The sequence below is a fragment of the Uloborus diversus genome, chromosome 7, assembly GCF_026930045.1.
Source record: "Uloborus diversus isolate 005 chromosome 7, Udiv.v.3.1, whole genome shotgun sequence".
NCBI lineage: Eukaryota > Metazoa > Arthropoda > Arachnida > Araneae > Uloboridae > Uloborus > Uloborus diversus.
The window spans coordinates 18,431,163-18,455,495 of NC_072737.1; the positions used below are offsets into that span (position 1 = coordinate 18,431,163).

Sequence of the window (24,333 nt, forward strand, 5' to 3'; positions counted from 1 at the left end):
AAACTTTTCGTCATAGATTTGACAATAACATAATCAAAATGCTATAAATGTTCACAATATGTGCAGTGGGAAAACGTTATTTTAAAAAACAAGGAGCCGGATGGCAGTGAAATTCAATCGACAAGAGGTCTCTTCCTTCATTTTTCTTTCAATTATTCCAAATAGTTTTCTCTAAACACCCGGAAAGTTCCCTATCCATTACATTTGAAAAGGAAATTCACCCATTCTAAATCTATAAAAAAAAACATAATGCTACCAGAATGTTTTGGTACAGGAAATTAGCGGAAAGCTATTTTTAAAAAATCCAAAATTCTAAACCGGAGAAAAATTTATGTCTAAGAAACACGCTCCATATGTATCCTCCCCCCCCCCCCCACTTTGTCACCTTATGGTAGCGGCAACGAAAACATTTTGCGACGAATCAGAGATTTTTTTTTATTGCCGAAAAATAAGTAATTTTTGATAATAAAAACGCGATATAGGCTGTGAGAAGCAGAGGGATGTAAGTGGCAAAATTACAAATTTTAGATAACCAGTACATATGGTAGGTGAACCTCTCCTCTGTCTTGGGGCAAGAGATGGTAGTAGCCCTGATAATTGCTGCTATACAGCAAGATTTAGAAAAAAATTTCAATGAAAGCCTACCTAGGACGCAATCTTTAAACGCGCTTTACTCAAAACTTGAAAATATCCATTTGCTTCTCGCTGCCTCATATGTCCTTATTAATTAATTCTCTTAAGGCACTAGTGCAGCAAGATTTAACCTTCTCGGAGAAGGAGCTCATTAAAGGCAATATGTTTTAAATTCAAGAGCTCCGAGGAACCCCTGCCTTTTTCTCTACGTTCCCGCTTAAAAGAACCAGATTTGTTAAATACTCCGAAAGATACACAAGCAAATCGACACAAAATTTTATAACTCTGCGTTTTTACTCAAAAAAAGGTACATGATTTGAGTTGTAAAGTTCAGCTCCAATATCGAAAATCCCACTACATTCATTTCCTTCCCTTTGAAAAAAAAAAAAAAAGTTAAAGCGACGATTTCGGATAAATTAGGAGGTCGTTCCATGAATGAATTGTAATGTCTCAAAACGAAATACTAACGGAATAAGGAACTTTCCAAGTTAAAACCAATTTCGTGGAGTGGGGGGAGGGGGACTTCGAAGAGGCTGGAGGAGAGACTATGATGCTAACTGTTAAAGTTAAAGCCTGTGCAGCTAATTATTTCAAATGCATTTCAAAACTCGATCAATCACAAATGGGAAAAAAGAAATCTTGGATACAATAACTAATCTTCACTTTCATAATTTCATCGAAATGAAATCTGATGTTCAGAGCTAACCAGTTTAAACACATTCTACATTACATGTTTAGTTCATATGCATCATTCGACCTTATTCAGCAACCTCTTCTTTAATTAAAAATTTTAAGCATTTTTAAATCGACTTTAAAAGTGTAAGAATAAAGTGAAAGATTCTAACGAAGGAACAAATCACCAAACGAACCTCTATGTGGCAACGGAAATTGTTGAATAAAGAAATAAATATTTTTACCCGATTTCTGTGCTCATTTTAACTAGCCAAAGCAAACTGCTTTTCACACAACGAATCGTTTTTGAAGCAAAAACGCACAGAGATCATTTTATATTCTTTAAATTTCAATACACACTAGCAGTTCAGTTCACCAACAGTCCTGTGCTTCAACAAACGATGTCGCAATCAACATATCGATCATTCGTAACTCCCTCCCCCTTTTCCCCGACGAGAAGGGAAGTAGACGACGGATTATACTGCTTGAGGGGATGTATTGTTGTCGGCCCCTAAATCGGCCTCATTTCCCATTGGTCCCAAGGTGAAAGAATTTCAAAGGGGGAAAAGTTTTCCCCCTTTTTCCTTATGGATCATCTCATTTTACGATGAATCAGGTGGAATGAAAATGTTACAACATTCAAGGCAAATTGCGTCATGGATTTTGGATTTTTTCCATGCAATTTTGATCAAAATTTTCATTTGAAAAGGATTAAGTGGGATATAAATTAAAAACTGAACATTCTGCCAGCATTTATGGAAAGCTCCCGACGATGACGAAACACCAATGAATATTAATTTTTTTTTACTTAGCGTAATGAAGATTTTGCATATCTTTTCATCTGTAACAATTTGAAACATGTATAAATGTGAGATACTTAATCTTGATTACATAATAGCGATGCAAATTCCTCACCCTAAAAACCAGATGATGCGATGCGCAAGAAAAGCAATCCAGAATTTCAATATACCAGTATTGGCCACTTGGCTTAAAACTAAAGCTTCTGGGGATCCAACCCCCCCCCTACCCCTTCGTTCTTTGTGCCCCACCAATCCAAGTAATGTACGAAAAACGAATTAATTCAAAATGGATACTGCTAAGAAGCGCTTTTCTCATATAATTTATCCTCAGAGAAAAGCCACACACAATGCTAAATTCTTCATTTCATTTCACAAAACTTTTTTCAAAACAAAACGTTGCTTAAGGTACTAGCTTTTTACTTTCAAATATCAAACATGCGAAAGCCGAACCTGCAAAAATATCATTCAGTATTTATAGGTTTGGAGTTTTTCCAGCCTCTTAATTTATAGGCTGTCTTGCTGTTTGCCAATACTATTATACAATCGCCAGTTTTGGCTCGTTAAAAATAACCAACAACATGCATATTTCGTGACTAAAACAAAAAGAGTTGTACAACCACGGTACGTCAGTCACGGTCACACATCAGTCACGTAATTATCAGACCTCTACCTCCAAAGAAGAGAGAGAGAGAAAACCCAAAAAGTCAACAGAACCTCTGCGTTTAAAATCATGCATTGTTCAGAATTGTAGGGCTAGAATCCGGTTTTAGAAGTCTTTCGCAAAAAGCAATTTTCTTCACGGTCTATTTCAAAGGCCTCCCCTAAGAGCCGAGAGGCAGGCCTTACAGAGGAATCGATTTAGCATTGAATCAATATTCCCCCGCTGAGTAATTCTCAATTCCAGTAACGAAGTAGAACTTTCTCTCAACGACGAGACACGTCGCATCATCCAATGGGAGGCTCTCCGCATCCATCTGCAGGCTTACCTCTTTCTTGGCAGCGAGCCAAATACTTAAAGGAAGGGGGCGAGGAAAAGATGAAACGCTTGCAAGCACTTCAAGTCGTCTTGGTAACGACCAGTTTCACGCGCAATGTGATGTTACATTAAAAAGCTACATTAGGCAACTGTCTGTAAATGGTCTCAAAGTTTTGGGATCAAGTATAGATTTCTGCAGGGTGACTATATTTAACTATTCAAAAATTTAAGCCTTTTTTTCTATAAAAGATTGATGCAACAAAACAAGCCAATAGCAACATTACTTTTTATATGAATCGCTGTGCAGGAGACAAGCTAGTTCAAAAATATTCTTTTTTTCATTCAAATAACAATACCGAGTGATCTGGGAAACGTAATGCAAAAAACGTATCGAGACCAATGTCCTATTATAATGAATCGTAACCAAGGGACCTTAACCAATGAGGAGATCTCGTTGGTTGATTAGATTCTTTATTATTTACTTTTCGATGAATAAATATAAGTAAGAATATGGGGCAAAGTGAAATGTTCAAATATTTACTCTGCTTTTAGCACCGCCTGCTTAGTAATATTTTAACTATGTAGTAACACATGTAGTCTATTCCAGTCAAGAAAAGATTACCTCTGAAAATCAAAGAATATGATAATACAAGCAATTTTCAAGAATTGATACACATATTGTAATAATTTGTTGCAAGTCAAAAATTTTTTTCGTTATTATTAAATGATAAAGTTATCGTTATTAATATTTTAAATATTAATTGAGACCTACTAAAAAACGGTGCAGTATATATTTGCTTAATATTAAGCTTACTTGTATTTCAAATGCATTGTACAGTGAGTCAAGTGCATGTGGGGCAATGTGAAATATAGTCCATTTCATTTACTTATTCAATCTTTTATAAAATCATTTACGAATTGATTAGTTGTTCCATTCACATTCTTTCATTTAAAAAATCCCTTATTTGTTCAATCATGCACTTATTTTCTTCTTCGTTCACTATTTTATTCATTCATTTCATTTTTCTCACGTATTAACTTATTTATATATTTATTTATCCGTTTATTGTTTTATTTAATTTTCATTTATTCATTCATTCTTTTATTTACTCATTTATTCTATCAAATATATCTTTAACAATCGAATAGAAAATTCATAAGAAAAATATTTTATTTTTCACTCTGCCCCATGAAAAAAAGAAGGGAAACTGTCCATCTTATTCAAAGGAACAAATTTACTGTCAAAAATAATGTTTTGCCCTGAAACAAGTGCAAGTTTTATCATATAGTGTTCTTTCTTTATGTACTTTAATTTTCAAAACAAATTTCCAATTTTTTCATTTTAAAAAAATGTAAGGGATCTTAAAGCATTTCACTTTGCCCCACATTCTCCTACTATTACTTATTTGACAAACGTATAGCAATGCTTTTGTTAAAATAGAAGAAATTACTGGAAGCGATTTTTTGGGCTCCTTCAAATTCAGTGCGAGTCCTATATGAACATAAGTAATGTTTTCAAAGGCAATTGATTTTTTGCACAATTATTCAATGCAGTTAACATTATCTGAAGTTTTTTTTTTTTTTTTTCGTTTTCAATAATGATTGAACATTCATTTACAATCTTGAAATCGCATACCTGTTGGAAATTAACGAACAAGTATGAGTAAAACTAACCATTAAAGCTAAATACTTAAGTGCTTATATATTTATTTATGCATTGTTTTTGCTTCGGCGTTAGGCCTCTCTCTCTAGTAGAAAATGAGTTTCTCCGAACTTAAATAGTACATATTAGAAGTTTAAGAATTAAGAGTTTTCGTTTTACTCATCTGAAATTAATCATATTGAATAAACTATCAAGCTTGCTTATTTTTAAGAAATGTAAGAGCAAGTTTTCTGGAAAATAAGACATTTATTGTTTTTCTGTTATTTTACTTATTACTCATCCTTCACAATATATTTCCTTTACTACGTCTGAAATTAAAATGTTATGATTCCTGTTATAGAGAGTCACATAGAGAGTCAGTCAAACAGATTTTCTTTTTCAAATGCATGTTACCAGCACTTCATGAGGGTATCAATTATTTATTCAATTGCTTTCACAGGATTTCAATGGAATTGTCGGTTTTTAGCAAAACATAAAGGATAAAACTAAGACTATGCGATAAGTTCAATTTAATATTATATTACGTACTGAATGGTTTCATTTCTTGCCTTCATAAAATCGCATTTAGCCAATACGTTTTCTTGATGAGGACTGTGATATTCCTCTTCATCTTATTTCAAGCCAACATGTTCCTAATACATCAAGGTTTAGTCATAAATCATAAGAAACAAATCAAAATATCAACATTTTGATTATTCTATATCGCGGGCTGAGATGCTATCCGCCTAGATTTATTCAAACTGCGTCTACACAATTAATGCGTACAGAATAGTTATTGGACACTGGTTTTTAGATGATTTACAAGCATCGTACAATTAGTTCTAAATCCAATCTTTGTTTTGTTTGTAAGGAACAAAGAAATTCGCACAGGTCTACATAGAACCGAATCTTTCAGAGCAACAGGGCCAGAGAGAAGTCATGTCACTCTAGTAGGAAACTAGGGGCCCACCCTTGAGGGGGCTTGGAATTGGAGTTGTACAAATTTTACGTGTTTTATTGGAGAACAAACCCGGAGTCCAAACTGACGAAAGGTCCACCTCGACTCTCGGTAGCCCTGCAGAGCTGATTTCACTATACACGAAAAAAAAAAAAAAAAAAAACTGTCAGTGTACGGATTTCTCCTATTTTTCTGGATCAAAATAGACAAAAATTATTACAAAGGAGGAAATGAACGGTGCACTAACTGGATGTCTTCGATAAGTATTGTAGACTAAAAAACGTTCCTTCTAGGAGATAATCAGGCATCTTATGCAAAAATATTTAAAAATTAGAAGAAAAATGCTTTTTTCAGCATTACCGAGAGAACAAAATGAAAAATCAGCGATTCATACCGTGTTAAACAATCGATTGCAAGAGCTAACATGAATTCTATCTCTTGCATTGAATTTCTTCGCAAAATGTACGTCTCTGAACCTATTTTTCGGACGCAAACAGTACAAGAAAACGTTGCACGAAAAGTATTCCCCTCCACAACACATCACTCCCCTCCACCTCGAGTGAACCTTCCCTAAGCCTCCATCCTTCCCTGGTAAGAGAGGGCGAAACCAAAGCACTGGCAGGGAAGGAGAGAAGCTGCACAGAATGAAAAATGCCGGTCCAACGCCATTATCATTCTCATCAAAGATTGAGCGTTCAAGAATGGCTAAAAAGGCATTCCGAAAAAACAGGCGGAAGTCATGAAAAACCAATAACAACATACGTGCTCAAGTGCATTTCGACGGGCAATCGCCATAACGATGTTTCCATTTCTTTATTTTTTCTTGAACCAGTGAAGGTAAAAAAAAAGCTTAGGGAAAGAGAGGCGGTGTTGTAATTTGATGAAAACATTGAATACTTTTTATACAGCTTAAAAAGGCACGCAATTCATCTGTGCTTTCCTCCGCCATTTCATCACTGTGCTTCGCTCATTATCCATTAAATATCAACTTCAATTACTGTTACTTTAATTCCTAAACTTAAAAGTTTACACTGAACTTAGTGGACGGAAGCTGTTTTTAGGAGTTTACATTTAGTGCAACACTAATATTGTCTTTTAAAAAAGGGGAAAGTAAAGTTCAGATTTTCAAAAATGATTATTTGCACACTTAAAAGGATAAATATTTGACGCAGTGTTTTGATAACATGGTTCAAGTGAAATTCTATTCTAAGTAATTTTCAATGTTTTATGTTGAGGAGAAATTTAGAGATTGCATCCCGCTAAAGCTTTGGATTAGCAGTCACCAGTCGCCAACAGGCGAACATTTCATTGGGAATAGCTACCAAAGAATCAAGTCCAGTCGCCAAAAATGGCCACTACTTATTACTCGTCCTCTTTTCTTATGTGACGTTCTGCCAAGCTGCCCTCTCTCACCTTGCAAGTGAACATCGTCGGCACCTACCCACTGGTTATAACTACTTCAAACGTATATTTAAAGATGTCTATAAAAATTAAAACATTGAAAATAACTAAACGCGTCAGGTGGGTAAAAAAATTGTTTGGGCTCTCCTGAAAATTGTCAATTTTCATTAGTTTCCCATGCCGGGTGTATGTAACCCCAATATTATATTTCTTGCACACCCCACAAGTTAAAAAGGAAAAATTTCCATATTTTTTGTGTCAATTCTTTATATAACTACATCTGAAACTACCGTATGTGTATATACATACAGTGGCTCCCAAAAGTTGTTCGTACACCTACGACTTTCAATGAAATAGGGCCCTATCCATTGGTTAGAATTAATACTTTGGAATAGGTATTTAACTATAAGATCTATGATCAGTTTTCAACAAAACTACATAATTTTTTTTTTAATATTAAAACCTAATTTTTTAAAAATCAAAAACCAAAAAGTGCCGGAAATTTTATGTCACAAAAGTCTTTGTACACTTTAAAAAATGTCTATATATTACTGAATAATCTAACTTTTTATTAAGTTATTATTTAGTAGAATATTATGCAGTATCAACAACGCCTTTTAAACGTCTGGGAATAGATTTTATTCTTTTTTCTTTATTTTTTTGCGTAATTTCTGAGTAAGTGTTCAACTACACTTCGAGTCTTATTGTTACTAGCTCTATTTTCGTTTCGAAGCCGTATTTTCGTAATCTAGCCTAAAGATATCTCTAAATATGTTTCATTAAGTTCAAATCTCAAGATTGAAAGGGTATTTTCTAAACTTTAGGACCATTTTTGAGGCACTAGACGTAAACGTTGAAAACCGTGTATTTCTTATCGTTGTCTTGATAAAAAAAACGAAGTTATTTCCGATAACCAAATTTTTGGCTAATAGTTTAAAATTGGTTTTTAAAATATTTAAATGAACAGCATGATTCATTTTTCATCAAAAAAATCCAAACTACCAAGTCCTGATGCTGATAGGCACCCTCACACAAGAACGCCTTCATCGTCCTAATTAACTGGTCCAACTAAGTTCTTAAGATTCAGTTCCTATTTTTTTTCTTCTATTTACAATTATACAAAAATTTAACCAAAAATGATGAATTCATTTTTATCTGTAAATAAGACGTAATTTCAAAACGTTTTGAGCTTTTTTATCATTGGTTTTGCGACGAAAAGAGTAAGCTTTCTGTTTTTCGCACGGCAAAGAACATTTCTGCGGGAAGAAGTCCCGTTTAATCCAACTAATCAGAGAACTTGGCGAACAGTTTTAGATGAAAATTAAATGTAAAAATTTTCATTAAACTTTGCAGAAAGTTTTACAGCACTCAAATGTTTCTATTTCATAATTTTTTTAACTGTAAATCTCCGATCACGCTTTGTCAACTTTGCCGGTTGACCTTTTCTTACCTTGTTTTCGGTCCGATTCTTGTTTTTTTAAAGCATTTTATTAAGCACTTTAATATAGAATGGAATAAATTAACGAATTTAGAGACATTTCAAACCAATTTACCGCTACTGTGAGGAAAAAATTCAAATTTCGACAGGTGTTTGTGGCTTTTTACGAATACCAGCCATTTTAAAGTAATAAGCACAGTATTAAGGAATAAATAAACACACAATTAAAGCCAAATGACTTTTAAGGGTCAACCCAATGCAAAAATAATAAAAAAACGACATATAATATCTTTAATCATGAATTGATTCGAAAATATTTGAGTGTACGATGACTTTTGTGGCGTGTTATTTCTCTTGCTCTTCGTTTTTTGGCTCATTTCAAAAAGAAGATCCGTCAATATTTTTAAAAATATTAAGGTTTTATTTAGAATGACATAGGAATGATGTGGGGAAAAAAATGGACTTCATATTCGAATTCAGTTTTGCGTTATTTTGGTTTTACTAAAAAAATTTCTAAGTGTACGAACACTTTTAGGAGCCACTGCATATGCATATAAAGCCATGTATGTAAATTACTACAAAACTTTTGAATGCAAATATCTTGAAATTTCTAAACACTTAGAAGAAATATAATAGATTTAAGTATAAAAACTTTATTATTATTATTCTCAAAAACTACAATGGGAGAAATTGCAACTTTTTTATTGAGGTGAGGCTTATTACACCCCAAACAGCAAAACGACCACCTGCATTCAACACTCACCAGCTTATTTGCAATGTGGCTCGAAAAAAAAAAGATATATATATGGACTTCGAGCACTATCTTGTAAAATAAAAAAACAATATTTTAGATTTAAAATTTTCTCGGGGTGTAGGACACTCTTCCTCACAAGTCTAGGACCTTTTAATTTTTATGGAGAACAATTTGCTAACATTTTAGTCATAAAAAAAAAATAACACGTGTTCCAACTATTGACAATAAATTTAAATAAGTCAGTTCTTTCTCTAATTTATGATTTTTTTTTCAAACACAATGGATATCGGTCATTAAAATGAGGTGGGATTCCGAAACGTGTAAATCCGAAATGCGATTTTAGTACCCGAAAATTCCTCATAAAATTTAATACCAGAAATGAATTGTGTACAAGAATTATACATTTTCTTTGTTTTGTACAAACTGAAGCATGGACATCAGCTTTTTCAGTTGCCGGGTCCAAAACACCATTTCCTTCCGTTCGAAAAAGGGGGAATACGATGTGGGAACTCGTTCCGATTCCCCCCAACGCTGCCCAGAGTCCAGAAAGACGAGTTCTTTATTACGGAGGGGCGACGTCACGGGGGCTGGGGATCACGTGCAGCCGATTCACGTTTCGAGTCCAGGAGTTCATCGACCTCGCCTGTGGGAGCGAAACGAATGTGCTTCCATTGTTGTTTGTTATTATTGTGATTACCACCATGACTTTCTGCCGAGGAGTAGTCGTAGGACTGTGACCCACTTACGATACACCGAGCAATCCTTTGTCCCAGCCATTAGACATACAAGGAAGGGAAGGGGGGAGAGACACACAATATTCTATGTTTTTATATCTTTTGTGCAAGATAGCAGTTCTGAAAATTTCGTAATTCCGTTTCGCCAAACCCCCCGAAAGTTCCACCTCGGTGGGTCGCGTATCCAGAAATATTTCAGAAAAGTTATACGCATAGCTCGCGATTGCGTCTTTCCGAAACAATCAACAGAAACTGCTGTAGTTAATCATAAATGCAGACGTTTTACCATACGGAACTTAAAATTTATCGCGACAGCTCCACTTTCTCTTGTGGCAGATTTATTTTACTTAGCATAATGTCGCTTTGTCTACAATAACGTGCTCTAGCTCGGAAACGTGGAGCCGCAATTATTCTTGAATTTCATATCCTAGCAATAGTCTCTGACCAGTTTTGTTTTTTTTTTTTTTATTCGGAATTGCAATTCAGTATAATATATTGTCGAGCCCTATTGTAGATTTTGGAGAGTTAAATTTAATAAAATGCAAAAAATTCCACCTAGTATCCCAAAATTTACCTATCAACAAAACAAAACAAACAAAAAAAAAAACTTCTTAACATGAGACAAAACAGCGAAATTCTGATTTATGGAAACCGAATTTCTACCGAAAATATCAAACAATAACCCACGAAACAAATTCTCTAAAAAGTGCACATTTCATAAACGTATACAACATTCGTAAACAGAATTAATTTGATTTAAAAGTAATACGGTATTAAATGCAACTTAAAATGAATTAAAAAGCAAAGAAAGCGAATAAAGACTACATGGTAGAACGCTACTTTTAAGCCTCCAAAAAAAGTCAAGTAACTTTCTGAACATACTTGTATCTAAGCTTGTTCAATTATCAGACCTAAAGGAAATGAAATACAACCAGCACTTAACATTTTTGGAATGCATCATTTTTATAGAAAACAAAGTAGGTTGCAGTATGTCTTTTTTGAGAAACCTTTTTAAAAAGGCTGCTTGTGTTTGCATCAGAAAATGCTTCATTAAAAATAGTTTGTTAAAAATTGATAGGACATTAAGATACGATATTGCATTCCTTTTTTGACCCTTCAATCAGAATATTCATGGTACAACCTTCATAGAGAAAAATACTGTAGAAAAGGAAACTTCAATCCAATACATGTTTTTTAAGGTATAAAGATATGCAAATACTTCTTTTAAAACCATTTATTTCGGCATTGTTTCAATGAATACAGCCACACAAGTACTGGTACTGTGTGTTTAATAACATGAACTTCTGAAAGAGAATTTTTTTCTAAGACGTTTCAATGATCAATGTGCAGCAAAATACGCATTTCTTAACGTACAAGGTGTTTTTAACGTACAAGCCACAATGCTGACGCGTTGACATCGAAAAATTCCCTCAAATGAAACGGCATCATGTATTCATATACCTTCTTCAAAGCATGGTTCAGACGATTAAAAAAATTAAAAAGCTACATATAGGTTTAAGTTTACTGAAACCTCTCTCCTTTTTAAGCAGCAAAAAACAAATTTAATACGATGGGAGAACTGAGACTTTAGCCAGCGATACTTCTCTCCCAATTACGCTGACTGTTCGCAGCGAAGTTGGGGGAGAGGCAGCTTTCTCAAGTAAAATGATTCCATGAAATGAATATTAAATGAAAAATAGTGTTTAAATGAACAATAGTATTTAAAAAATAAAATAAAAAATGGCTAAATGGGAAAATTAGGACGAAATTCAATTTGCATTTGAAAAGATTTTTTTCAATTTTAAATCCTACTACGAGTATCAACACGATTGACACCCATGGATCTAAGCTTGTTGAGCACCTTGCAAGACACACCCAATTTGCACACAAAGAAAGCACCTACAGATAGAAGACAGCAGGTAAAAGAAAATGCTCCGGTCGCCCTGATTCTTTTGTGGATGCAAAATGAAATAAAATCACCATTCTGACTTACTTGGCCACGTCGTCTTCCAGGTCTCGGAATGCCATACCTACGGGGGATCTCCAACTCGGTAGGAATAATCCAACGGTAATCCACATGAGGCGTTAATCCACAAGCACCGCGCATTTCGACACACTTTTTTGTAATCCACAGATCTGGTAATCCAAGATAGGAATTATGTATCCAAGTTTACAATTTAAATCCCGTTGCAGAGCGAGACAAGCACGTGTGTATCCGTCACAAGTATCCGTGATTTGGTACCGAATGATTAGAGCGAACACGAATTTTGCATTGCACTTGCACACATAAAGTAATCCACAACACAAAATTCCCGTCTTGAAGTAACATAAAAGAACATAATCCTAAAAGGAGACTACTGGCTACAAAGATCAAATGAACAAAACAAAAGTTATAAAAGCATAAAATAAAGCAGAACATAAATAAAACGGTACATAAGAACCAAGGGCGGCCGGAGGAATGCAAAAATGATGCCACTCATTCCGTGCCTTGATGATCGGTAACAAAGTTGGTATATCTCGTCAATCAATAAAGATGCATTTTCTTTCTTTTCTTTTTTTTTTCCTGCATCAGATTTGATCAATCAAGACACGGAACAGAGTGCCATGCAAAAAAAGAAACAGAAAAGAAAGTAAACATAAAAAATATGTAACTCAACAAATAAAGGTCAGGGAAAGGAATAATAATCTTTGGCAAGCATACTAAGATTCTATTGTTTTATTTTCAAAGTGATATATGAGTGTATGTTTTAATTTGAAATACCTCTGTTTTACGGCAACGTATTTCTCGCAGGTTGTTCCTTATAGAAACATGTCAATTTCGTGACTAGTTTCATGCTGTCTGAAAAACCGATGCAAAAGTAATAAAACTAATTGTAAACTAACTTGTTTTTGTTTGGCTGATCCAGCTGTCTGAAATGTTGAAAACATTCATGTACGAATTTATTTTTTGTTTCAGTACGAAGTTAGTATTGAGCACATGTAATAATTGAAACCATAAATGCGTATTGTATTTTGCAGCTTAGAACTATGGCAGCAATTTTTGTGGGAATTTCAAAACCCCTTCATATTTTACTCCGCAATGTGTCCACAGTTAACTAATTGCAAGATTAGCATACTACATGATAATATACCTATTACTTTTTGCAAAGCAAGAAAATAGTACCTTCTGATAAAAACCCAGGTCGTAACTGAAAAGCATATCTTTATCTCATAGTTGACTTCAGCAAGTCACACGACAGTAATGTTATTAGGATGTCTCTTAAGTCACTCCAGGACTATCTACGAATGACTTTCGAACGTTTCGGTTAAAAGAATAAAACCTGGAAATTAATTTTTGCGTTTTGATATGCGTGGGCAGGTAAAACACATTCAGATAGCTGGATTTGTTTCAAAGCAATCACTGCAACACCAAATTGTTGCTCACATCGATCGACGGAAACGAAAAGACAAGAAATAACTGAGAAACTTACCCGTATCTTGGGGTGCGGGGCGCCGCGTAAGGTGCGGCCGCTGGCCGCACCAGGGCGTCATCCCTCTCGTGTATATAGATGGCGCTGGAGGCCGTACTCGACGCCGGTGGTTCGTAATAGTCCGTTTTTAGGGTCCGGTCGTCGATTTTATTATCCGCATTGTGTGCCTTAGCCGCCGACTTGATGTCGATAAAGGCGACCGTTGCACAGGAACCTCCGCTCTCGTCTTCTTTCTTGGGAAGAATTTTTACGCTCTGTACTTTACCATACCTGCGGATAAAGAAGTACATTAGAACCTGACACACAGAATAAAAAGAAAAGGAAACGAAACTCTCGTAAAAACTTCGACTTGCAGGGACGGAGTTCAAGTTATAAAGACAACTTTGTAATAAAAATGCGAAATTCTTCCGTGACTGAATGAAAATTTCGAGATAAAGGAATATTTGAGTTTCATGCTTCGAGTTATCGAGAATCTACTGTCTTTTAATCCACATTCCCTCAAATCAGGCTGTATTGGCAGGCTGCCCACTGCTGCACCGCACCGGAAAAGATAAAACGCCGCTAAAAACTGGCATTTTAATTTATATGTCCGCTATTTAAGTCGAACGAAGATCATCGTACCACGATCTACGTAAAATTTCGAATCTTAAGAAACCTGCTTCAACCCTCAATTCCCTGCCGTTCTTGAGAAGATCGACGGACATACATACATACGAGAAAATTCCGGATCGATACACTATGATTTGTAAAGTATCCCGAAAGTTTTATTTGATCCTACAGATTCTTGTTTCCAAAAGGTAATACTACAATGATCAGTTCCTTGAAACAATTTTGTCTACCAGGGAGATTTATTTAAAGACAATTACTTTTTGCAATGTGAGTGGTGCAGTCAGGGGCGTGCACAGAAATTTTGGGGCCTATCACAAATGGCATTTACGGGCCCCATCTATATTGTTTACCCCTATATTTCACCGCTAATTTTCAACATATTGAACCCCTTTCAGGCTTGGGTCAACGGGTGTCTCTTCTCCCCCCCCCCCCTGTGCACGCCCTTGGGGCGTTTTATTTATTGTACCAGTGGTGGTACAATAAATAAACCCCTCATTACACAGCGATAAAAGAAACTACGTACTGAGAGTGGTTTTCGAAAGTTCAAACAAAATAATCAGTAATGCCCATGCCACCGAAAGCTTAGATCTGAAAGGGTAAGGGACCCATTGAAAAAGTCTGAGCATGAAAGGCTTCACCTTAGACCTTCCAAATGTCTCCACGGAAAATCAGATAAACAAGAGGTTGAAGGGCAATCTGAAAACGAGTTACTTAACCTCAGTTTCCGTTAAAGAAAAAACAAAAAACGTGCAGATGGACTACGAATCGATGTAATAGAAAAACAGTGATGCGCTAGGCAAAAAAAAAAAAAATGTTTTGAACTTCTTATTAAATGATCCATTGATATAGCTCAAAACAACGTTATCTATTTTTAATCTAAACCGGAAAATGAAAACATTTCTTAATTCAGGTAAAATATTATGAAAGTTACAGAGAGCAACTTCGTGTTGCACTAGAGTTGCCAGAATTTATCTTCTGAGGAGGGGGGTCATAACTAGGCTTGCCAGATTTCCGAAATGTGCAACCGGGACACAGAGATGTCCCCCCCCCCCCCCCGCACCACAGTCGCTAGTATTCAAAAGGTGTACAACTGTGGCTAATTTTTGGAGTGTTTTATAGGTCAACTCACATAAAATCACATAAGCAGATAAAATTTGAACATTTCACTTCTTAGATGTAAGTATTCAAAAATTTATTTTAATTAGAAAAAAACACTTAGAATGAAAAATAAAAAATTGAACTATTCTTAACCTTTTATAGGACTTTTTTGGATTTAAGCTTGTTGCAAAAATCCTCACAAACTAATCCAGTATTAATTTTACCGGTCTATGTTACAAATGATAAAATAATTATCCTAAATAACCTTTCACAGTTAATTATTTTTAGACCTCTTTGGTCATTTGTAATCAAATTTTGCTTTTCCCGGGACGTGGAGTAAACCGGCCGGGACACCGGGATTTTGTCTGAAAACCGGGATTGTCCCGGTCAAACCGGACGTCTGGCAAGCCTAGTCATAACTGTTCTCCCATTAATGCAAGATACCGGTACAATGATTGGTTATACGGCTTAAAATTAATTAGAGACGTACCGAGTAGCACTTTGGCCGAGTACCGAGTACTCGGCCTTTCACTACTCGGCCGAGTACCGAGTTACCGAGTACTCGGCCTTTCACGACTCGGTCGAGTTACCAAGTACCAATTATGTTTTAAGAAGAACCACCGACACACATTTAATGAATTTTGAACCTATTGGAATAGTAGTATAGACCTCCTTGTCCATATAATAGTTTTTAAAACTAAATTCCTGCTGAAATTTAATTATGCATTACATAAACAATTTTGTTCGCCAAAAATTTTACAAAAAAATTATTTTTAAAATTAAAAATAAATAAATAAAAGGTATGATTAATCAAGTTGGAACTAAAACAAATAACAGTAAAATCCCTCTTATGCGGACACTAACAGGATAATTTTTTTTGTCCTCAATAGAGAGGTGTCCGCAGGACAGGGGTTTAATAATGTTACAGTGAAACCTGTGTAAGTTGACCACTAACGGTGCAGTACTTTAGTGGTCAACTTAAACAGGTGGTCAACTTATAGAGGTTGAATTATATGATAAGATCTAATTCTGTGCCTGAAAATAGTGGTCAACTTTACAGGTTTTACTGTATTTGCATTGGAACTGGGGAATCAAAAATTGTCCGCATAAGAGGAGTATCGCCTTTGAGGGGTGTCTGTTAGGAGGGGTTTCACTGTATACCAATCATAGTTCTAGTCCGCCAAACATAAATAATTTTTAAAAGCAGATAAAACAAATATGCAAAAATACTGCAGACCTGTGTTTCTGCCCCCCCCCCCCCCCCGTTACAAGGAACGTCTTTTTCAGTGCATAACATGTGCGTTAAAGAATGTAAAGACATTCGATAAAAAAATCAGACTTTTGTCGGATGCCTTTAAATCCACGAGCTCCCATTTTGTGCATTGAAAAAGGAATTCTTTGTACTGTGCTTTTAACAGTTTTATTTCCTTTTATTTTTTAAGCAAAGGTATTTTTATATTTTTTATAACTAATTTTTGTTTGTAGCATAAATCCATTTTGAATATAAAAATTCCATATTTTCTGTACTTACCTTTTTTGCATATTTTTTAATAAATAAGTTTTATTTACTTTAGGGACATTAAAATAAAGATTTATTCTATTGAAGCATTACAAACTTCATTATTCTCAAAATTTAAATTTGACTTATAAATTTTAATTGTAAATGATTGCAGAATATAATGCTTGCTCTTTTTTTAGACATTTTAGTAGCTGTCTTGGACAATATTCAATTTTTTGCAACTACTCGGTATTGGCCGAGTATCTGAACAGAATATGGCCGAGTACCGAGTACTCGGCAAATTGGCCGAGTAGGCCGAGTACCGAGTAGTTACCGAGTACTCGGTACGTCTCTGAAATTAATTGTTCTGGCGGAAGAGGTTGACCCCACCAGCCTCACCCACACGCTCAGCATATTACTTAGTTTTTACTGTCTCGACCAGGAATGAATTAAAATGAATTAAAAAAGGAAAAAAAATCGCAATTTTCAACGCAAAATAACATCTTTTACAACAAGTAATAACTACTGAATTCCAGTGGAATGGGGTAGTTTTTGTTGAGATAATATTCATGGAAACCTATTCAAGGTGCATTTGCTGAAAGTAATCAGAAAAATAACTTGGAGGGGAACAAAGCAAATGGCAATTATTTAATCAAATGTTTTGAAATAAAAACGATATCAAGTAATTTCAACATTTCTGCAGGAACGAAGACTTTTTTTTTCGTCGTGATACACTACAGTGTAGAAATTTTTACACCATCCAACCCCACAATCAAGTAATTTTGACTGGTAGATTTTTTTTTTTTTTTTTTTTTTTGAACAGGAGTTGACATTACAATTCGATATTTAAATCTCCAGCAAATTACTCTCATGCAAACTCGCAAAGTTTATTCTATTTTACTAAATTAAAATTCGTCACTGACAGGGAAGATTTAAAGCCTTTATTTTATTATATTGTAAAATTGTCCAAGCACTAATACATTTTTTCGTTATTATAACGTTGCACCATGCAAGATCGTTCAATGTCTTGTTACCCACGCATAATAATACAATTATTTTCACTGGATAGTAACTTCTAGAGTAGTTAAAGTATCCAAGTTTGGAGCTTCAAGTATATTCGTATAGTGATGTCAATTCATTACACACAAACATACAAACGAACAATTGTTAGAATTCGCCATCGCCATCATTGAACTTGACTATTATCTTTAGTGAGTAAGTAAAAAAATAGATATAGGCTGACAACACTGAGAGTCATGCACAGGGGCGTGCACAGAAATTTTAGAGCCCGTCACAAATGATTTTTTCGGGCCCCCCTCCATATTGTTTATCTCTACGTCCCTACACGTATTTCAATCCTCAATTAAAAAATTTCGGGAGCAAGCAGGACGGAGCAAACAGAGGTCCATTCTCTCCACCCCCTCCCCCGTGCACGCCCCTGGTCATGCATTATGAAAGGAAAAAATTGAAGCATGCAAAAGGACTTAGCTTTTCCACTTATCGAGTCTTATCATAATCTCAAGATTATCAAATCAAAACTTACCTTTTCCAAATTCAAATAAAAAGTCTTCAGGCGAAAGGTAAGATTTATTTGGACGGTGAATACATTAATGAGCAATGAAAAGCAATGGAAATTGGAGACAAAAACAGAGAAAACTGCAGAAATTTTCAAATACTTGATTAGTTAAGCGCATAAATACGAAAACGTACTTAAAAAAAATATTTTGATTATCACCGCTGAAAGCATGTATTTTAATTAAAAAGAAAAGAAACGGACATGGTTGAATAAGATACCGGGGGGGTGGGGGAGAGAATAAAAATCACCAACATCTTAGCCACCAAAATTTGAAAATTTTACAACCAAATTCAAAAGCAGAGTTAAATTTCACTCAGTCAGATCATAGGTCAGGCATCCGAACCTCTCGATTGAAACCTATTGGTTAGTTGAAGACCAAGGACAACGCCGTGGCGGTGGCCAATAACGGTTCTTAATTGTTTAGAAGAAAGAATCTTGAATGCTAACCGGGAAAAACCACAAAATGATCAGCATTTCTTTTAATATCAAGACAATTTTCTGCAATGCCAAATTTTCTTTGCAATGCCATTTTCTTTTTTTTTTTTAAATTTTAAATTGAATTATAATACAATCTCGACATTTTTGAGCAGGAGAAATGCATCATTCTGAAATTAGTAAGCCATTTCCGCTAAAATAAACTTTTTTTCTGAAATTTCTTTCATTACCCCTTCCCCCGAATGAACTTTTGACGTTTCTATTGTATTGTGTAGCAAGGAATTAAATCCCAACCTCCCCCGCTCATGATTAAATAAGGTGTCGTATGAAATGAATGCCTCACCTTTCTTGTTTAAGTTGTAGGAAAATACATCCACAGAGAGAAACGTAATCCTCGTTTCATACAACAGTGGAAGGCATTAAGTGATTTTTCAAGATTAATAATTCATGAATCGAGAAGCAAACAAAAAAAAAAAAAATGAAAAAAGAAATGCGAAAAGTATTAGCATAAAAGTGAAAAGATATGAGTCCGCGGAAGACTGATGCGACACATACCAGAACTTTAAAATCAACATTTTGAAACTATTAAATTTAGAAAAAATGTCATACGTTTCTGTTACAAAACTAGAGAATACGAGATACCAGTAGCCAGTGTCGTAAAACATATTGCCAAACGAAATAATTTTGTGATGAAATTTCTCGAAAAATGCAGGTGATGACTCAGTAGCTAAAGAAAAGAGGAAGAGCCCGCAAACAGAAAGGCGGACTAAAATTATAGAATATTGCTTGCCATTAGCAGAGCCAAAATTTACCTTAGACCTTGGGTAGGGGGGGGGGGTCGTAACAGTATTTTTTTATATGAATCACATTAGTTCCAAATAGTGTTGAATTCAAAAAGCGGCTGATTCAACAAAGCGACTAATTCAATAAAGCTGGATTTTGTTGTGTTTGACAATTTGATTCATTAAAGCGGTTGATTCAATTAATCACTAATTCAATTAACCGGAGTCCACTGTACTAACTAGTGTATTAAGATCTGCAAATACGCTGCTGGGGCGGCGTCGACTCACTTCCCTCGCTGCGACTGTCACATGTTTTTGTTCAATGAATTATCATAAAGGGGCCAAATTGGATGCTGGGCTCTTTCTTTCCTATAAATTTGTCAAATTTATTCCACTCCAATTCCGAGTCGGACCCCCCCCCCCCCCCAAAGGACGGGCCCCCAGTTTCAGACTAGACTGACATGGCCTCTTGTCGGATCTCTGCATACGGAGCGATAAACCGAACGGTCACGACTTCAAAATGATAGTATTACTAGGGAATTGATTTGCAATTTACAACAACGTCTAGCTTTTATAAGAAGAAGCAATTTATTTTTAGTAAAATTAATAACAAGAAAAGTGAAATTTTATTTTCGGACTACAGAATTTTCAGCAATGAAACGAATTCAATTAGAATACAGTATCTGCTCTGGTACTCAGTTTCCATTTTCTTCAAATTTGATTGCATATTGAAAGCTTCATAAAGTAAATGTGGACACTAAGCGATGGCTAAAATTACTGTTTTATGACGAAAATTAAAAACTAAATTAAACTTCTAGATAATCGCCTAGCATTAGCACTTTACTGGCTAAGGGGCCACTCAATAGTTTCGAATCGAATAACTTACGACTGTACAGGAAAAAGCGATTGAAGTGAGGAGTCGCAGTGAGTGGAAGTTCGGAGGGATTTAATTCACATCATAAAAATAACACAGGAGTATTTTCCAGAAACTAAGAAAACATAACTGTGGGGTCTGAAGTATTATTATTCGTTTTTATAAAAATTGAATCTAAAGTTTTTTTTTTTTTTTTTTGTGCATATGAAGAGATCCCCCCCCCCCCCCCCCCGTAGTCGGAGTCGATCCTTTTTCTCCGACTACGTGGCCTTGATTGCATGTGAAGACTCTCCTAGATCGCTACGCATTTCACTCACTAGTAAGCTATTATAACTACTACGTCAAATTTAAGTAATCTTTGAAAACAAAAATTTCAATTTTGCTTAATATTAACTACACTTTTGAAATTTTCAAAATATTCTATACTATCTGCAGCCCTCATTAGCTGTTTCTTACAACGAATTTATTCGGATCCGAGAGATAATTACCGCAGAGATTTCACGAAATTACTTTCGAGGAGCGCAGGTGTGGAAGCGAAAGCCAGAATTTCAGGGTAGGGGGGGGGGGGTTCTTGGCAACATGCCATCGCAACAACAGCATAGAGAAAAGGGGCATAGCCCCTCAGGCATATTAGTACCTTGAACCGCCTGACGAGACCGGAATAACCAGATACTTCAAGTGACATTTTTTTCTCCACTTGATAGCGACGCCAACTTTCTCGGGGAAAAAATTACCCCTTTTTTTTTTTTTTTTGGACTCCCCTCTCTCCCCTCTCATCAGCCTCCGCCCCTCTTTTTCGCTCGTAAAATGTGATTTTGCTTCTCGAGGCAGACAGGTAAGCCAATCCGAAATTGTAGAACCAGTTGCTTCCCACGAATTCGGCACGGAGTTTCAAAGACAAAACAGTTTCGAACGAAATCAGGTCATGAAGTAGACGATGGGAGCTGGATTTCGCAATAACCCTACACCTATTTTAGATGAAAAGCAGTCGAGTGGCTTCAGTTCAAGTTATCAGAGGCGACAAAGGTGGCTTATCATGCAAATGTTCAAAATTTTATATTTAAAAAGGACATAGCGTAATTGAATGAGAAAGTGTCTGGTTTTTCTCACATCTGCCATTACATTTCAAATAAGGTATCCCGTAATGTAGTCTGACCAGAAATTGAATCCTAAAGCACATTTTCATTTTTAGGAATCCATAACATCATTAAAAACCAGCATTTCCAACATAAAATATTTTGGTCTATATATGTAATTACCGAGTGTGGAAAGGGGGGGGGGGGGTCTTCGTGGTTCTGCTTCAAGGTTTAAAAATAAAGCTGCAAATGTTAATTTTGACAGCAATGTTCATTTATTAAGTTGCTATACACTGCACGAGCAACTCAATAAATAAACATATCTAACCAGTAAACAAACACATTTGCCAATCAATGAAGATGTGAGATTCCTGTTTTGAACTTGTTAAGTTTCGAGGCTTCTTCAAGTTCTGTATTTATTACATTATTTTTAGATTAATACTGTACTTGTTAATTAGTCCCCATTTGCTTCTGTTTCACTTTTATCGCTTCTGTTTCACTTTTATCATATTCATTTTATCAAAAATTATTTCTGACGTACATTCGTTTTTTTCTTTCGGCAATCGCAAAAAAATAACTAATATGAGAATAAAGCTTTTAAAACTTTATTTTTCCCTTAAAAAAAAAAAAACGAATTGTACATTCATTAAAATTAGTATTTCAATATCTGGCTAAAATATCCTGTTTCTGCTTCTTATAAACGCATCGCATGATAAGGCTCTAATGGTTTTCTTACTGGCGCTTTCGAATTCAAATCGATTATCATTTTGTTTTCAAGGCATGCAAGAATTTCAATTATTTTATGCGTCCGAAGTCTGCAGTTTCCTTAATTTGACTGAATTTCTAATTACCGAAAGTTTTCTTCAATTTTCCACGAGATAAAAAATACCATGCTAAAAATAAAAAAGGGCTGTCATATTTGTTTTCCTGACAAAGGTAATGCAACGGCGGCAAAGCCACATTTAGGGATTCCTCGGTACTGATTTTTTGACAAAGGTAATGCATTAGCAGAAAAACCCGATTTAGAGATTCCTCAGTATAAATAACTGTTTATGTAGCAGATGGCACAGCTACTTGACACACGCGCACTGCATCTGAAAGCAATTTTTAAGTACTACTTACAAAGTTTCACACTATTCAAAAATAAATTTCGAAGTTTAACTTCAACTTGAATGTTGGAATAATACTCAAGACGTTCACGCGAAACACCTAAAGAAAATTTATATAAATACAATAAAATCCCTCTAATGCGGACCAGGACAGGGGTTTAAAAATGTTATTTGCATTGGAACTGGGGAATTAAAAATTGTCCGCATAAGAGGGGTGTCCGTTAGGAGGGGTTTTACTGTATATAGTTTTAAAATGTTTAGTGATATATAATATGCTTATTCAATCTAATGTCATTGAATACTTCGTAGTGTGCACTTTTATTTAAATAAATAAATGAAAAACTATAAATACATAATTATTACTACTTTTTTTATACAGTACAACCTCGATTTAACGATTGTCAAAGGACTGGAAAAGTTATCGTTAAACCAGGGATACCGTTAAATCGAGGAGCATGGACATGCAATGCACTCAAATACGGAGCCGCGATATGTTTCATTAAATTGAGGATATCGTTAAATCAGGTATCGTCAAATCGAAATAAAACTGTACATTATTTTCAAGTCCATAGAGTTACACTGACATTTTTATAGGCGTTAGAAACATCAACGAAACACACGATTGTGAGAGCATTCATCACTAACATTTCAGTCATTTCAAAACATAAAAAAAAGAAACTGCGCAATTTCGAGCTGCAAAGTAGAAAATATGAGCGGAGTTCCAAAATGGCACAAAGCCCAGGCAGCTCTCTCTTCGAGAATTGCCACACTTATGGCAACAATCACCTGGATGGAAGCAGGAATAATACCCATGCGTCCTCGAACGTCACTAAAAAAAAAAACTGTGTAGGCTAACAAGTTCTTATGTGAAACTGGAATATGTTGATTTAATCACACTCAACTATTTCCGTAGCTCAGAACTGACTAATTACAGGTTAAACATGTCTTCCACCCAACGCTTTTCCTCTTGTTCTATTTCTCACCATGTTAAGAATTCCAGAATGAAAAATCTCATTTTAATAAGCTAACGTCGATTTCTGAGCAATAATGATTTTTAAGAAAAAGGGAAATAACAAAATCGGTTTATTGGTGCACATCTCTGGTTATGAAGTTTAAGAATTCCCCCCTCCCCAAAGCCAGAACGGAGCCTGGGATGTGATATTCTTGCAAAAATGTTTTCTAAGACTTCTTCAAGGGGAAAAGAAAATCTTAATCAGTTTAATGGACGTGAATATGTTAGTAAAATGAAGAAAAATATATTTCTATTCTTAACAAATTTTTTGAAGCCAACTTTATTTCTGCATATTTGCAATTCCGATAGAAGAAGCAAACAGTGTAACTCAGTCGGTGGCAACACTCCATATTATGCATTACGAGAAAATAAAACTTTCGACAGATGATTGCAAAAACCATGATGTGATAATAAAATGAAATACTGTTGTGAATTATATGTTATTTCGCGACGTATTTACAGTACAATGCGATTCCACATGAGAACATTTTAATTTTTCCAATTCTATAAGAATATACGAATTCGCTTGCCACAAAAACACATTTAGTTTTTTCTTTCACAAGAATATTTTCCTTCTCCCGCTAAAAACTAATTAAATCAATTTAGGTATGTAACCTTTTTGCTTGTACGTATTTGATAAAATAAATTAGTTAAACATTTATTTTAATTCAAATATTTATCTTAGCAGCTGTCTTGACTGAATAACGACGTCTAATAATATAAAACAAAGCTGTTAATCATTAGTCGCAAATTTTCGTTCTTTTTCTTTTTATTTTCTCCTATATC

The 24,333-nt window shown here is 35.0% G+C and overlaps 1 protein-coding gene across 1 annotated transcript in view; it reads right to left on the reverse strand.

Annotated features, from left to right (window-relative positions):
- The window catches only part of LOC129226302 (msx2-interacting protein-like), a 167,405-nt gene that overhangs the window by 112,241 nt on the left and 30,831 nt on the right, over positions 1-24,333 (reverse strand). Inside the window, exon 2 of the mRNA XM_054860906.1 lies at positions 13,479-13,748. Coding sequence (XP_054716881.1) covers positions 13,479-13,748 — 270 coding nt within the window. The remainder of the gene's footprint in view (positions 1-13,478; positions 13,749-24,333) is intronic.